Source organism: Phodopus roborovskii, unplaced genomic scaffold (assembly GCF_943737965.1).
Source record: "Phodopus roborovskii unplaced genomic scaffold, PHOROB, whole genome shotgun sequence".
NCBI classification, from domain to species: domain Eukaryota; kingdom Metazoa; phylum Chordata; class Mammalia; order Rodentia; family Cricetidae; genus Phodopus; species Phodopus roborovskii.
The window spans coordinates 1,077,822-1,094,786 of NW_026126646.1; the positions used below are offsets into that span (position 1 = coordinate 1,077,822).

The 16,965-nt window shown below is 45.3% G+C and overlaps 1 protein-coding gene across 4 annotated transcripts in view; it reads right to left on the reverse strand.

Annotated features, from left to right (window-relative positions):
• The window catches only part of Ube4b (ubiquitination factor E4B), a 106,708-nt gene extending 98,626 nt beyond the window's left edge, over positions 1 to 8,082 (reverse strand). Inside the window, exon 1 of one of the 4 annotated variants that reach the window (XM_051173997.1) lies at positions 7,856 to 8,082. In XM_051173997.1, the coding sequence (XP_051029954.1) occupies positions 7,856 to 7,879 (24 nt within the window). In that variant the 5' untranslated portion in view covers positions 7,880 to 8,082. The remainder of the gene's footprint in view (positions 1 to 7,855) is intronic. The other 3 variants (XM_051173996.1, XM_051173999.1, XM_051173998.1) reach the window with 3 other exon arrangements.
• Between the last annotated feature and the right edge of the window lie 8,883 nt (positions 8,083 to 16,965).

Consider the following 16,965-nt stretch of genomic DNA (forward strand, 5'->3'; position numbering starts at 1 on the left):
GTCAATTGAGGGTTTGCCCAGACCATGGCTGGTGCTAATGTCTGTAAAAATCTGTCCTGACTGATGACTGATGTAAGAGGGCTCAGCCCACAGTGAGCAGCATCATGCCCTAGGCAGGAGGGCCTGTGCTATGGAAGACAGCTAGTGAGAGGCCAGAGAGCAAGCCCATACATAACTGCTTTCCTCCATGGCCTCTGCTTCAGTCCCTGCCCTGACTTCTCTCAGTGATTGACGACAGAGCGTGACCTGACAGCTGTAAGCTGAAATGAACCCTTCCTTCTCCTCCTCAAGTTGTTTTGGTCATGGTGTTTTTATCACAACAGAAACCCTAAGACACAATGCAAGCTTTACATGGGTAAATCATTCCTATTTGTTCACTGGTATATCCTCTTTGTCCAAATCCATGCACGGTATTTCAGAAAATATGAGCTGTCAGCTAGATGTGTTGGTGCACACCATTAATCCCAGCATTGGGAAGGCTAAAACAGGTGAATTCCTGAATTCAGGGCCAGACTGTTCTACATAGCAAATTCCAGGACAGCCAAGGCTACATAGTGAGACCCTGTCTTGTGGTGGTATCTTGCTTGTACAAATAAAGTGTGCCACCAGCTAACCATAGAGGTCTGGAGGTCTGTACAGACAGACAGGAAGTGAGATGGCTGGGTGGAGAGAAGATATAAGCGAGAACAGGAACTCTCTTGTCTGCTGAGAAGGCAAGAGGTAAGTAAAGGTGGCTGTGGCTAGCTCCTCCTTCTGTCTAATGTCTCAGCATTTTCCTCTATAGCTGACTAGGGTTTTTATTATTTAGACCAATTAAGAACTCCTTTTACACTATCTCAAAAAAGAAAACGACACCAACAAAAGTATGAGCTGTCATAGACTCCAAACAACACCAACAGTTTTTGTACCAGCAAGAGAAAAACAAATAAAACCACCCATGAAACCACATCAAAATGCCAAATCTACAGACAGGGACAAGTGGGGCATGGTGGTTTATGACTACAACCCAAGTGCTTAGGAGGAAGATTGAGGAGTTCAAGGCCAGCTTGGAACCCAGTGAGACCCAGTGCAAAAACAGAGACAAAAGGCAAAGCCATGGCCACTTTGCTGTGAGATCTCTTTCTGAACATCTGGGGTCTTCAGATGCATGGTCGGATGCGAAGGCAGCGCCTGGAGACTGGTGTGGTAGTACATGACTCCAGACCAGTGCAACAGTCTAAAACCAAAACTACTACAGAGCGCGTGCCAGCTCCAAAGCCACACAGAGAAACCCTGTCTCAAAAAAAAAAAAAAAACTAAACAAAATGCAGTTCTAACGATTGACCAAGTATAGTTCGGCTTCATGAGACTGATTTCTGCCCTTCTAAACTTTGCTAACGTACTTGGTTGTTGCCTTACAATGCTAAGAGCTGCTGACAAGTCTCCAACAGCAAGCAGACACTCCAGTGTCGTGTGTGTGTGGTACATAGCTCATGTGGAGGCCAGAGGCCTAGAGCTGGTGCCCACATCTTCTGCCTTAGTTTTTGAGACGTGTCCTCACTGAGCCTGGCATTCCTCAATCCAGCTGACCTGCTGGCTGCCATCAAGTCTGGGGGATCTCTTGTCTCCGCTGCTCAGTGACAGGATCGAGACCCAGGCACCACACCAGCTTTCTATGTGGGTGCTGGGGACTGCAGACTCCACTCATCATGCCTGTGTAGCGGGCACTTTAGCCTCTGGGCCATTTCCCCGACCCAAGCATGTTTGTTTTAAAGGCACTTAAAAAGGCAAATGAACTCAGCAGGTGTACTGCTGGAAGGGGACACATCATCAACAGGTGTAACCAGATTTGCTCATGGGCAGGAAATGGTGTCAGGCACCAACTGGTCAAGAATAATTACAGCAGCCTGGGAGAGAAGACGCCAGCTCCAGACACTGGAAGCAGGGAGGCATCTCTGGTACCCGCACAGGGAGCACTCTACAGCCCGCCACTCACCACTGTGTCCCTCGAGCAGCAAGCCCAGGCACCCTTCTGTTCTCCAAGAAGTGGGGAATGCATCTACCTCAAGGCCCCTGGCACCAGCTCTTCCCTTTTTCTGGGAACAGTCACCCCCAAACAGCCCCCTACTGGCCCTTAAATTCTTCTCAAAAGGCATTCTGGGCTGGGGAGACAGAGTTACGCATAAGTTAATGCTTAAGGACCTAAGTTCAGATCCCTAGCACCCACATAAAAGCCACATGTAATGCTACTCTTGGTTGTCAACTTGACTACATCTGGAATTAACCAAAAGTCAATGGTTACAGACATCTGTGAGGGACTTTTTTTCTTTCTTTTTTTCTTTTGTTTTGTTTTTTGAGACAGGGTTGATTTGTTTTGTTTGTTTGTTTGTTTGTTTGTTTGAGACAGGGTTTCTCAGTGTAGCCATGGGTGTCCTGAAATTATCTCTGTAAACAGGCTAGCCTTGAACTCACAGAGATCCGCCTGCCTCTGGGATTAAAGTCTGGTGTCACCACCACCTGGCAGTAATACTTTTCTTTCTAAATGTTACCCTGATTATGGTGTGTCTCCACAGCAACAGAGCAATGACGAAGACAAAGAAGGCCTATCACAGAAAACACAGAGGCAAGCAAAGAGACACTTCTGGCCTTCACAAGTGAACCTGACAGCTTCTAAGCCAAGTGTGTCTCACGCCTGTACTCTCAGCTTCTCAGGAGGCCGAGGCCAGGCTGAATCCGCAGCAAGGCTTCTCCCTCCTCAAAATGACAGCTGTGATGACAACTACTTTAATCCCATCAGTCAAGCAGAGGCAGATGGATCTCTGAGAGTTTGAGGCCAGGCTAGAATAGTGTACACAGAGTTCCAGGCCTGCCAGAGCTACCTATTAAGACCCTTTCTAAAATATTTTTTTTATTTTTTAATTTCCCCATGTTTTGGTCTAGAGAGATGGCTCAGTGGTTAAAAGCACACACAGCTCTTGACCACACAGGTTCAGTTCCTAACACATGATGTCTCACAATCACCTATGCCGATCTACACTCAGGCATACAAATAATAAAACAAAAAAGACACCAGTGTTCTCTACCCTCCCAGACTACTTTCCTTTCCTTTATAGCACATGTCATGAAAAAGCATCTGATGTGCCTACCTATCTGCCTCCTTTGAGGAAAAGGAAGCTTCCTGGAAGCAGGCCTCAGTAGTAGTGGACAGGCAGCAAGGAAATATCAGCACAGAGGTAAGGGCAAACATTGTCACTAGCCCACTACAGATGCCTTCCTGCCTTCATCCTGCCCAGCATCCAGGGCTAGCTGCGGCCTGTTCTCTCAGCTGTAACAACTGGGAATCAAAGGTCCACTGGTTTCCAGGGCCCCGCTCCCTACTCACACAGGGAAGTTTCTAATGGAGCTCTAGATTGGGGTCCAATCTAGATAGTGTACTGGTTGTGCACCTTAGAGCTGAAGTGTAGTTTAGCTAGTAGAGTGCTTGCCTGCTTACATGCCTTTCGGCAAGCTAATCTCTAATAATCTTGATTTTCTTATCTGTAAAACAGAGACAGTAACAGGAATGGTGTCAGGGAGTTCAGAGCTTAGCACAGGGAACTCTGCAAGTGTCAGCTAAATCACCATCATCATTCTGCCCCCTGTTTTAGAGGAGGCAAAGGGCCAGGCAGCAGAGCCTTTAATCCCAGCACTCAGGAGGCAGGGGCAGACAGATTTCTGAGTTCAAGGCCAACCTGGACTACAAAGTGAGTTCCAAGACAGCCAGGGCTGTTACATAGAGAAACCCTACCTCAAAAAAATAAATGAATGAATGAATGAGGCAGCAAAGGCTGATGCGACTGCTCAACAATCAGAAGCCCACACCACTCCTGCAGAATATGAATTTGGTTCCAAGCACTCACACCAGACGCCTCACAACCACCTGTGACTCCAGGTCCAGGAAGATGTCTCTTGCCTCTGAAGGCAATAGCATGTACAAATCAGTGTCCTCCCCCTCTCCCCCTCCCTCCCTCTCTCCTGCTGTCCTCCAGTGTGTACCATCTTTCCAGCAGCTAATGCTTACACCCTTGCCATTCATCTTAAAGCCTAAACACCCTGCAGGGGAGAGATCAGAGACTTACAGAGAGGAAGAGCTGAAACTCTTAACCTTCAGCCGGCTCTCCAAGATCTGAGTCTGGGCACCACCGCAAACAAACTCCCCAGAGGTGGTTCCCAAGCCCCTCTGCCTCACACCCAGCTCCCAGCACCCTGCTGAGACAACAACACAGAGTAAGTTTTTTGTCTTAATGAAGCCCTCGTCCCATGATGTGTTCCTCCTTATTCTGAGGGTCTTATGTATGCCTCCACAAAGTGCATCCCACAGTAACTACACTGAACACTAAGATAATTTTTATTGTATGTGTGTATTTCATCTGCATATGTGTATGTGTACCACATGTGTGCCTGGTGCCTACAGAAGTCAGAAGAAGGTACCAGATCCCTTGGTGGTTGGTGGCTGCTGGGAACTGAACCTGGGTCCTCTCCAAGAACAAGTGCTTTTAACTGCTGAGCCATCTCTCCAGCCCCTATGTTGTACATTTTAGGTTCCTATTTCTATCTTCCAACTCAATCCCCAAACTTATGGCGTGAACCATCTGAGGCTGAGGTTGGGGGGGGAGGCATTGCTGAGGGAACATTATTGCAGTTAATCAGTTAATCAGTTCCAAAAACACTAGAACACATCATGAACACATTCATACAAAACACCACTTTGCAGGAAATGAGGTGTATAGGAAAGCAACAGTGGCAGGATACTTATACAGATGCTGTGATCAATGGATGGTAATTGTTGAACAATGAAATGTAATAAAAGCGGCTTTAGAATCAGGAGCCTTGAGTTTGAATTCTAACAATGTGACTTTTAAACCTAAACCAGGTCACTTTTGCCAATTATTTAACCTAAATGTTTCTTAACCTATAAAATACAAAAAATGTTTCCTACTTTATTGCATTATTTTATCAAATGAGACAATGGCTGCACCATGGCTGGCAAAGTACAGGTTTCTAGGGCTGTTCATAGCTGTCAATCCTTTCTACTTATAGAACTCTGCTGATCTGTAATTCCAGCACCTGGGAAGCAGAGGCAGGAGGATTACAAATCTATTATCAGCCTGGAACATATAGCCATACCCTGTATTAAAAATAAATAAAAATCCAGGCCGGGCAATGGTGGCACATGCCTTTAATCGCACCACTTGGGAGGCAGAGGCAGGGGGATCTATTCGAGTTCAAGGTCAACCTGGTCTACAAAGTAAGTGCCAGGACAGGTTCAAAGCTACAAGACAAACGATAGATAAAAATAAATAAAAATCCAAAGTCATATATGCTGTATTTGGGAAGAACACTTAACTCTTCTAAAACCTTGACCACACCCTGAGTCCCAGGCAGCCATCTCTCAGAAGTAGGTCGGAAAGATTTAGGAGAAGGGGGAGAAAAGGTACAAATCATTTCAAAGCAATTTCATCACCAGTGCTGAAGAGCCCTGCCCTACTTACAGCATCACCGTGGTACATGAAAACAACACGTGAGTAGCTATAGCATGAAGATCACGTAAACAATGATGCTGTGGAATGTGAGTAGTCTAAAAGAGGCTGAACTTAGTCACGGCGCTACTCTGTAGAGCACTACATAAAAAACACAGCAAGGAAGCTGAACAACCCTTTCAAATATGCAGGAAAAAGCGAAGGAACTCAAGGTGACCTATGAGAGAGGAACCCCGTCTGGTTAAACCAGTTTTTATTCTTCTAGACTGCATTCACAAATATTTTCATTTTATTAAAATATGAAACTCTGATTTAACCCATTAAGGTGGTCACTGGCATGACTGTTTTAAATGTGAAATGTATCCTTCAACAGTCAGTAACACACGTTATTTTTTAACCAAAGCAACATTGCCTGCAGTATCTGTGACACAAGTTTCTACTAATAGAGTAACAATACAAAGACAAAAAAAAAAAAAAAAAAAAAAAAACCTTTGGAAACAAATCTGTTGATAATCCAGTATTAAAGAAACTGGACTAAAGCTAGGCAAATTGGTACACAATGTAATTCCCAGCGTTCATAGCAGAGGCAGGTAGATCTCTGTGAGTTGGAGGCCAACCAGGGCTACACAGTGAGACTTAATTTTGAGAAAAAAATTTTTTAAAGATTTTGTTTTAGCTTCTAATGAGAAAAAAAATGACCAGTTATTGTTCTGCCTTTGTGGTCAGGCCAACTAATTTGTTGACAATAATTTACACTAATTCTGCACTGGTGAATTTAATTTTTCTTATATGTTTAGTGTTCTGTTGACCTTGAAAAGAATTTCTTCTGTTTCTTCCACAAAGGTTATATGTTTTTCTTTTACGGTCACTAAAAGAGTTACACCATCTCAAGAACTGAGCAAATATGAATCCACCTTCTGGATTATACAGTATCTTTGGCCAGTCTGTACACTTTATTGGTTTGAAAAAAAAAAGTAAAAACTATCTGTAAAGGCCTCTAAACCACAACTATTTAGAGATCATAAGAAAAAAAGGACTTTCTGGAAGTAAAGGACTACTAAAAACACAGATTGTGTCTCTTTAGAATTAAAGGAAAATGGTGGTGGGGGGATACTCTTAAAAACTACAAAAAAAAAAATTTCCAAGGCAATGATGTTTCTGAAAGTGCTCAGGGCTTTTCTGATTTAAGATGACACTCCTGCTGTAATTGGGGAAGACCAAGTTAGTTGACACAAAATGACTTCAAAATGATTTAACAGCTAAAGTATGGCAATCCACAAAATTGCTTCTTTTCCTACCTGACCCTTCACCCACCCATGTGCATGTTCCATCCCTGGAGAATTTTGGTGACTAAATAAACGTGAAGAGACCATGGCCAAAGAGTAGACCAAGAACCTCTTCCAACCAAGCTGATGACAGATGACTACTTTCATAATACTGCAGGGGAAGTTTACATGAAGCAGGGGAAGAAGCCAAGCCAGCAGGGGTCTTGAAAAGAAGGCCTGGATTTGTAAAAAGTCAACCAAGTCACAGGAAATTCCTTGTGCCCTCCCTGACTGCCACTGCTTTCCTGACAACCCGACAGATCACAACCCAAGTTTAAGGGGGAGAGGAGCTTAAAAAAAGTAAAAATAAAAAATAAAGTAAAATAAAATATTAGACCAGCAGTCATTAGTCTGTCAAAATTATTACAATTTAACTGGAATCGTTTAAACTATAAAGGATATACACTTTGTTAAATACCAAGGAATCTGTAACTACCTCTCAAACACAAAGGTACCTTTGATCAACTTATACAATGAAATGGCCACATGTATCTGGGATTTCCAGCACTTCCTTTTAAAAACGACCATTAAACATTATTTTATCCAAAACGGTTCTTTAAATCCCCTAAGACACAGGCACACACAAACAATACACCATGATCTCAACCTTGCCCCCTTTTAGAAAGACTGAACACCTTCAAGATGCTCTCCTTGTCTTCAGACACGAAAAGAAAAGCAAGCGGAGTTCCGAATGAAGAAACAAGGAAAGAGAATAAAGGAGAATAAAACGAGAGACCCTCTCCGGGGTCTTGCATTCTCTATCCCTGGAGATTTTAGTGGTTGAGTAAACATACTGAGGACACCGTAGCCCGAAGTGGAGGACCAAGGGCTCCTTACAATACAACCAACCTGATGGTGATGAATGACTACTTCCACATAATCTCATTATCCTTGAAAATGCCATCTCCGTTGCCTCCCCTGTCCCAAAAGCCCGACACCACTAGCACAAAATCGTCCTCGGCCAAAGCGCCAAAGAGTTGCCAAGTAATCCTTTCAAGGTGCCCCCCCGCCCCCACGCCCCAGCCTCCTCACCTCGTCAGCGCTCAGCTCCTCCATCGCTTTCCTCTTAATGGTGAAAGGCGTTGGGGAAGAGATCCTCGGTTCTTGAGAGCAGGGCGGGAGCAGAGGAGAGTGGAAGGTGTCTAGCGGGCTGCCTGGCCCCCTGATGGGGGAGGTTTCAGAATTGCATAGTCAGAGGTTAAAAACTGAGAACACGAGGCACCGGGTCGCCTTGGCGTCGCTCGCTCGGGTCGCCCCAGCCCTCCTCCAGCTGCAAGCGCCCCGGGCCGCCTCCTGTGGCCACGGCCGCGGCTACGGGGTCCTCTCCAGGCGCCACCGACTCCCCTAGCTTCTTCCCAGGTTACCCAGGGCGGGCGGCGCGGTCTCCAGCTCGGCTCGTGCCCGCTGCGCGCCGTGTCTTCGTGGCGGTGACGCGGCAGCTGCGCTCCCCTCCCGCAGACCCCGCTCCGGGTCCCACCCCTGGGCCCTGGCCCCGGCGGGAACGGCTCCTCTGCACACTGGCTGCCCCCGAGGCGCGGCGACCCCACGGCAGCCCCGGCAGAGCCCAGCGCCCGACCGGGAAGCCCCTCCCCTCCGAAAGCAGGCCAGGCTCGCCCCGCCTCCACGCAAGGACCCTGCTGGGGGGAGGGGACGGGCGGGGCGGGCGAAGCTCTCGCTGTGAGCGTGAATCCTCCTACCCCTCCAACCCTACTCTTACCCCCTCGCCCCACCAAGTATTATTCATCAAAACAACAGGGCGGCCATCTTTGAAAGGGATCACGTGACCCCTCGCCGGGGAGGCGGGGCTTCTGCCCGCCCGGACGCGGCGGCCAATAGGCGCCGGGAGCCGCGCCGCCGATTTCCTCTTCGCCTGCATCCTGTCCCCGCCCCCTGCCCCACCCCCTCCCCCCCAGCGGCGCCAGGCTGGGGGAGGGGTGAGAGGGGCTGCCTGGCTGTGAAGAGAGGGAGGCGGGGCGGGGGCGTTACCATGGAGACCGCGCGGAGGCGAGGGGCGCAGTGGGCGGGGCCCAGGTAGGCTAGCTGAGGGGAGGATGCGCCTGCCCGGAGCCCTTGGCGGCCCGCAGGGTTGCCGCGGTGCTGGTGTGTTCCCAGGTGGCTCTTGCTGTCTAGTGACGTGGGAATCCTGCCGCCCGTACCTCCAGGATGCTGCACGCTGGCCGCAGAAGCTAGGAGAAGAGAGGGATCGGAAAAAAAAAAAAAAAAACGTTTGCTCTCTGCGGGGAGCCTTTAGCACCGCACCATGCGGCAAATGCCTGCCTTGTTGCCCTCTTCCCCTCCCCCAGGAAAGCCCATGGAAGAAAACTGACAGAAACTTCCATTAATTTTATTTTTACCTTATTCTTTTAGACAGGCGCTCTCCTTTGTGCTTGAAAGTATTGTTAAAATATGAATGAGAGACTCAAATAATTGAGAAAAGGTGTTGAACAAACTACTTAAGGAAGCCCTCTGTATGGCCAGCTCAGCCAGACAAAAACTTCTTTACAATAGTTAAGTCTTGAGCAAAGTAACAGTACCATGGAAGTCCAGAATTTGTCACAAAGTATATGTAGTCTGTCCTACAAAAGCCATATGGTTCTTAACTGTTCTTTAGACAGGATCTTGCTATGTATCCCAGACTGCCTCAAATTTGAAATCCTCCTGCCTGAACCACCATCGCAGAATACCGAGTTGTAACATTTATTTATTTCTATTTGTTTGAAACAGGGTCTCACTGGACTGGAACTGGCTATGTAAATCTGGCTGTCCTCGAACTCATAGATGCATGCCTGACTCAGCCTCCCAGGTGCAAGGATTAGAATGCATAGTTACTCTTACCTGAATAAAAATCTTAAACATTCCACTCTAGTTTAAGAGTTACATTTGATTTTAGCCAAAAGGCCGACAAGTGACTAAAATAGTTACAATTTGTTTGCTACATGCTAAAAATGGGAACATGACTACTAGATATGCAAAGAATTTGTGAGTAAAATTAAACTGCTACAGGCTTTTCAGGAAGGCAGTCTACTTTTCAGGAAAGGATTTCTGTGTAAGCCATTCTGGACCCCTAGTCACACTGATGTTCATTACACTGTCTTTTTAAAAACAACATAATTGCCATTGTAACCCCAGATTAAACCACACATTTAAAGTATACAATGGCTTTAAGATGGTTATAGTTGCTTAACATCATGCTCTTTAATCACCCAAGAAAGGAACCCTCCAATACCCTAAATGTCCCTCCTCATCCTACCTTTACCTCCCATAACTATTCTGCCTTCTGTCTCCATGGATTTACATATTCTGTACATTTCACAACAAATAAATCAAATATTCTGCTTCTTGTGTCTTTTCCTCTTTTTTTTTTTTCACTTTCTCTTCCATCCTCCCTCCCTTCTTCCTTTTTCTTAATAAATCTTTATATTTTTTTTTAGATTTCCTTTATGTGTGTGTTTTGCCTGTGTGTATGTGCACAACAGATGTACAGTGACTGAGGAAGCATTCAGTTCCCCAGGAACTGGAGTTACAGATGAGTCACACACGGGTACTGGGAACTGAACCCAGGTCTTCTGTAAGCAACAAATGCTCTTAACCACTGAGCCATCTTTCTCCAGCCCACCCTCTTTATTTCTTTCTTTCTTTCTTCCTTTCCTTTGGTCTTTCTGTATAGTGCAGATTGAGTTCAAACTCCCAGTACTTCTGAACTCTCTTCAGCACTTGCCCAACCAGCTAACTCATCTGGTCCCAGTGATTCATGTGTCCTGCCGCACACGACAGTCTCATCTCTTTAATGTCAAACCATATTCCTAGCCAGGTGTGGTGGCTCACACCTTTAGTCCCAGCACTTAGGAGGCAGAGGCAGACAGATCTCTGCAAGTTTGCAGCCAGTCTAGTCTACAAAGTGAGTTCCAGAACAGCCAGGGCTATATAGAGAGACTATGTCTCAAAAAACAAAAACACACACCAAAAAAAAAAAAAAAAAAAAAAGTTTTGGGCTCACGGGGACTTGGGCCTATTTCCTTTATGCTGACGACAAAGGAGCACATGGAGGAAGGCCAGAATTCCAATAAACTATTTAAATTCTTATTATAGTCTGGTTTGCATATTTTGAGAGTGGGTAAGTGGGCAGGGGGTGTACAGGTGCCACCAAAGACTTACATGTTAAAGGCTTGGTCCCCACACAGGCTCTTGGTGGGAGGTGTTTAGACCATTATAGTTGTGCCCTTGAATGAGTCCCTGGTCCCTTCCTTACCCTCTCCGCTTCCTGAGAATGAAGTACACAGTTTTGCTCACCACCTCTTTATCATGATGTCCTGCCTTACCATGGGCCCAAAAACAGCAGGACCAGTCAATCACAGAGTAGAACCTCCAAACGGTAAGCCAAATGAATCTTCTTTCCTACAAGATGACTATCCCATTTAGAACTGCTATAGAGACAGGCAGCTGCCTAATTCCCACCTCCACTTAACTAAGCCTCTCGGGTCCATAGTTCCCTGTCTCTCTTGCCTTCTCTTCAATCCTGCACTCTGTCTCCGGCAGTATTTCAATTCCTTGAGGCCTGACACTGGTGTCTCCTTGGTCTGGAAGACTCTTCTCCTGGACTTTGCGTGGTTTATTCCCTCTTGGGTTTTAGATTCAACATAGTTTCCTCGCTTTTGTGCATTCATTCATTTACCAAAAGTATGTGTGTGTGTGTTCATCATCATCATAGGTGTACATCTATGTCTGCGTGTGTGCGTGTGTGTGAAGGCCAGAGGACAACCTTGGGCATCATCTCAGGGACACCATCCACCTGCTTTGAAGCAGAGTCTCTTGCTGGCCCAGAATGCACCAGTCAGGCTAACTGCTAGCCAGTGAACCCTGGGATCCTCCTGTCTCCGGTTGTGGGCTTACAAGCAAATGCCTCCATGCCTGGCATTTTTTGGTGGGATCTGGTGTTTGAACTGAAGCCTTCATTCTTGCAACGTCAGACAGCAGTTTACAGAAATTGGTTCTTTCCTTCCCCTGTGTGGGTTTCAGGATTCCATTCAGGTCAACAGGCTTGATGGCAAGTACCTTTACCTGCAAAGCCGCCTACCATCGTTTTCCTTTGCACAGGATTAGGGATATGCCAGCCAGCGATCCACTCCCCTAGGAAAGAAAAAAAAAATCTTCCTTTGGATATTGCCCATGCTTTCTCTGAATGCTTTCTTGACATTTAACCAGCATGCATTCTAGCTCTCTGTTTTTTCCCCTTGTCTGTCTGTCACAGGCAAGGTCATGACTGGTATGACTTAACTGACCAGCTCACCTCTGTGCCCTTGATGCTGAATGATGAGTAGCTCCCAAGAACAAGAATGGATCAGAGCTTGACTCACCAGCACTGGCTTATTTCCTGGGTTTAGCAACCACACGTGTCTATCCTTAGACATAGTCACACAGTCCTGTGGAGATCAAGCTGTAGACAAGTGTGCTGGTTTGAATGTCCTTGGCCCCCATAATCTCATGGGGACTGCCACTACTAGGAGGTTAGCATTTATAGAGTGGTTATGGCCTTGTTGGAGGAAACACTGTTGAAGGTAGGCTTTCATGTTTGCTATGCTCAGGGCACCACCCATTGTGTCAGTCAACTTTTTGTTGCCTGCAAGATGTAACTGTCTCAGCTCCAGCACACATCTGCCTGCAAGCTACCATGCTCCCGTCATGATGATGATGGACTGAACCTCTGAAAAGGTGCGTGAGCCACCCCAGTTAATGTTTCTCTTTATAAGAATTGCCATGATCATGATGTCTCTTCACAGCAATAAGAACCAGACTAAGATGTCTAGCAAGAGGAATTCAAGTAGTTAACACTCCAAGGCTTGGACTCCATCACAGGTGTTGCCTATAAAGATGGCCAGAAATGGTGTAGTATTGCCCAAAAGGCTTCGGCATTCTTAGGCAGGCATGGTGCTTCGTTTTTCTGCAAGAAGATAACAAATCTAGAAAGAGAAGCTGAAGAGATGGCTCAGTGGTTTGGAGCATGTTACCTTTGGAGAGGACATGGGTTCAATTCCCAATACCCACACATGGTGGCTCACAACTGACCATGGCTCCAGTTCCAGGGGATCTGGTGCCTTCTTCTGACCTTCACCAGCAGCCAACATGCATGTGGTGCACAAATATGCATATGTGTATTCTCATTAACATATAAGATATGATTCTTCCCAGTCACATTTTTTGGGGGCCAGGGAGATGGCTCAGTGGATAAAAGCAATAGCCTTGCAAGCCAGACAATCTGAGTCCAATCCTCAGAAGCGATGTAAAAAGCCCAGTGTGGTGGCACTGATCTGTCATCTCTGCATTCCTGCCATGAAGTGGGGTGCACACACAGGGGAATGCACCAAGGCTCAAGGACCAGCTAACCTGCAGTATAAAGTTTAGCATCCAGACGAACAAGAAAGGCCGAGCCTCAACAAGGTAGGAGGTAAGAACAGACTCCTGAAAGTTTTCCTCAGGTACACACACACACACACAAGGCACACACATGTCCACACATAAATAAATAAATAAATGTTTAAAGAAATCCTTTTATTTCTCCTCCAACCTTGATCTTGTTTCTCTGTGTTCCCCTGCTCTTCATCCCCAACAACTTTCATCTTCTAGACAGGGTCTCATGTAGCCCAACCTGGTCTCAAACTTTCTCTGTGTCTGAGACCAGTCTTGAACTCCTGATCCTCATACTTCGGTCTCTCGGGTGCTAAGATTATAGACATGGAGCGTTATGCCAGGCTGTCTTTTGTCACAAGCCTTCTTAGGAGACTTGTCTGTTTTTGACAGGTTAGGTCAGAACCTTTGTAAAACTCCACTCCTTAGCTCTCTTCCAGATCTGCTCTGTATTAAGTCTCTTCACCTCAACCACGAGGGTGGAGCTTTCCCCGTTGGCTAATTTCAGCAAAGACAGGCCAACCAGAACCTCCATTCCTATGGGCAAGTGGGCCTGTGTGACAGAGTACCAGAGTATCAGTGTCAGCGAGAAAAGGAAGGGGCATCTAGTCTATCATTCTCAGTATCTGTTTCCAAAGTCAGTATACCTAGGAGACTGAGACACACACACACACACACACACAACAACAACAACAAAATGTAAAAAAAAAAAAAAAAAAAAAAAGGAAGGGGTTGGAAGGCATAGCTTCCAACAGACAAACACAGGCAAATACTCCAAAGGAAATCTACCCAACAATTTTTTTCTTTACAGCCACATTTTCCCATTTCAAAACACAGGAATTTTGTTTTGTTTTGTTTTGTTTTGTTCTTGTTTTCCGAGACAGGGTTTCTTTGGGTATCCCTGGCTGTCCAGAACTCACTCTGTAGAACAGGCTGGCTTCAAACTCAGAGATCCATATGCCTCTTCTTCCCAAATGCTGTGATTAAAGGCATATGCTGGGAATTAATTTTTATAATTCCTTGAAAATGGGAACATTTTTCATTTTATAACCAAAAGAAGCTAATTCTATCTTTTGCTCCAAAATTCTTCCATTAATATATTAAGCTTAAAATTTAAAGTCAGAGTGTTCTGTCCGGAAGGTCAATCTGGCTTTAGTTATGTGGCTAGAACAAAATAAGAAGGTAAAGCATGCTGGAGACAACGTGGTGTCCTCTATACAGGACTCATGCCCCGGAGTGCAGGCCCCACATACTGATGACAATACCCCAGTGCCACTGTCTCTAGTGTCACAGTTTCCAGCTCTCTCATACCCCAACAAATAAGGACTTCACAGGGCAGTGAGAAAAATCTCTATCTCCTTCCAGAAATGGTAAAGTTTCCTGTAACTTGAAATGTTTTTTATCGGACTGGAGAGATGGCTCAGCAGTTGGAGCACTGCTTGCTCTTCCAGAGGATCCTGGTTCACTTTCTAGCACCCACACAGCAGCTCACAACTGTGTAACTCCAAAATTTGACTGCCTCACACAGACATACATGGATGGGGGGGAGTGCACATATAAATAAATAAATGTAAGTATTTTAGGGAAAAGAGTAAAATGTTGCGTGGGCATGCCACAGCATGTGTGTGGAGGTCAAGGGACTATGCTCTTCTTCTGAGGATCAAACTCAGGCTGTGAGACTTCATGACAAGCACATTTATCCTCCAAGTGGGGCCCCTTTCCTGCAACTTTGTAAGTAATGACTAAGTTTTTTTATAATGTGTAGGGTTGAGGTTCAAACCTGAGACCTCCACATGCTTGGCAAACACTTCACCATTGAGTTCTAGCCCCAAGACCTCCACACTCTTGACAAACACTTTGCCATTGAGTGGTATCCCCAGCCAAGGGATTTTTTTTAAATCAGTATTTAGTTAGTTAAGGTCCGACATTGCCCAGACCATTCTCAAACTCCCTACTTAGTCATGGATGACCTTGAATTTCTGATCCCCCTGTCTGCACCTCTCAAACTCAGGGATAGCAGGTGTGTACCACTGTGTTTATTAGTGGGCCTCTCTTTCCTTTGTAACAGAGTTTCACTTTGTAGCCTTGGCCTGTCTGGAACTCACTATATAGATGAGGATAACCTTGAATTTCTAACTATCCTTTTCCTCCCCCACAAGTGCTGGAATATACTCTGATTAGTGGTAATATTCTGAATCAATATATGCATCAACTACTTTGGCTTTGCTGTCACCATGGTGTGTTGTGATTATATCATTTCATCAATGTCAATATTGTATATAAATTAACTACAAATTTAAACCTTTTGTTTCACACTCTTTTATTACTTAAATTATGAAACAGTTTTAAGAATTTACTCATTGTATCTATTCATACAATAAGCCATTGCTTTTGGTGTGACCTAAAAAATTTCCTTTTCAGTGTTATAATAATATATATTGAATTCATCATTCTTTTTATGGCTCTTCTTTCATATTCTAGGGACTTAATGATGACTCATAGTGAACTTCTACAAATAAATGCAGAACTGAATTCAACCTAAGCAATTATGATAGAACAGCTTTGTGAGGCTGGGGATGTAGCTGAGTTGGCAGAGCCGTTGCCTTGCACACAATCCTCAGGCCATGCAGAGGAGGCTGGGTAGTGCAGGTCTGTAATTCCAGAACTCAGCAGGCAAAGGAAGAAGGTCATCTTTGATTATATTTAAGTTCAAGGGCAGCCTATGCTAATCCGGATCTTATCTTCAGAAACAAACAAACAAATAAACAAAAACCAAGGCTGGAGAGATAGCTCATTACTGCTGTTGCAGAGGATCCAAATTCCCTTCCCATCACCCCCCACGTCCTGTGACCACAGCTTCAGGGGATCTGACCCTCTCTCTTGACCTCCATTGGTACTCACTCACATGAGGCTGTCTCACTTGCACTAGCACACATGTGTATGAGAATTTGTGGACACATACACATATGAAAATGAAAATATTTATTATGTGTATGAGTGTTTTGCCTGCATGCTTGTCTGCGCACAACATTCATGCCTGGTGTCTGAGGAGGCCAGAAGAACTCATCAGACCTGGAACTGGAATTACAGGTGGTTGTGAGTCACCATGTGGGGATTGAAAATTGAACCTAGGTCCTCTAGAACAGCAGACAATGTTCTTAATCACTGAGCCATCTCTCCAGTCCATGAAAATATCTAATAAAAAAGAAGAAGAAGGAAGGAAAGTAAGCGGGCATGGTGGTGTAAACTTTTAATCCAGACTGGGCTACTGGGCAAGTTCCAGGACAGCCAGGGCTCCACAGAGCAACCCTGTCTCAAAACAAAGAAAAAAACTACATCTCTACACCTCTCTGTTTCTAATTGAAGTCTCTCTTTTTCCTTTCTCCTTTGCAAACTGAAGTATAGCCGAATGGTGCACATATGTCTAGTATACTCAAGGTCTTGGGTTTGATTTGAATGCATGTAGACTTGATACATACACACACACACACACACACACACACACACACACACGAAATACCTCTAATGTAGAAAATAGGAACCATGGGGCTAGCAGGATGGCTCAGTGGGTAGAGGCATTTGTCATGTAAGCTTAGCAACCTGAGTTCAATCCCCAGAACCCACATAAAGGTGGAAAGAAAGACATGATGTCACCGAGTTGTGTTTTGACCTCTACACACACATCTTACACACACACACAGATGATGATGATGATAAATACAATTTTAAGAAGGAAATAT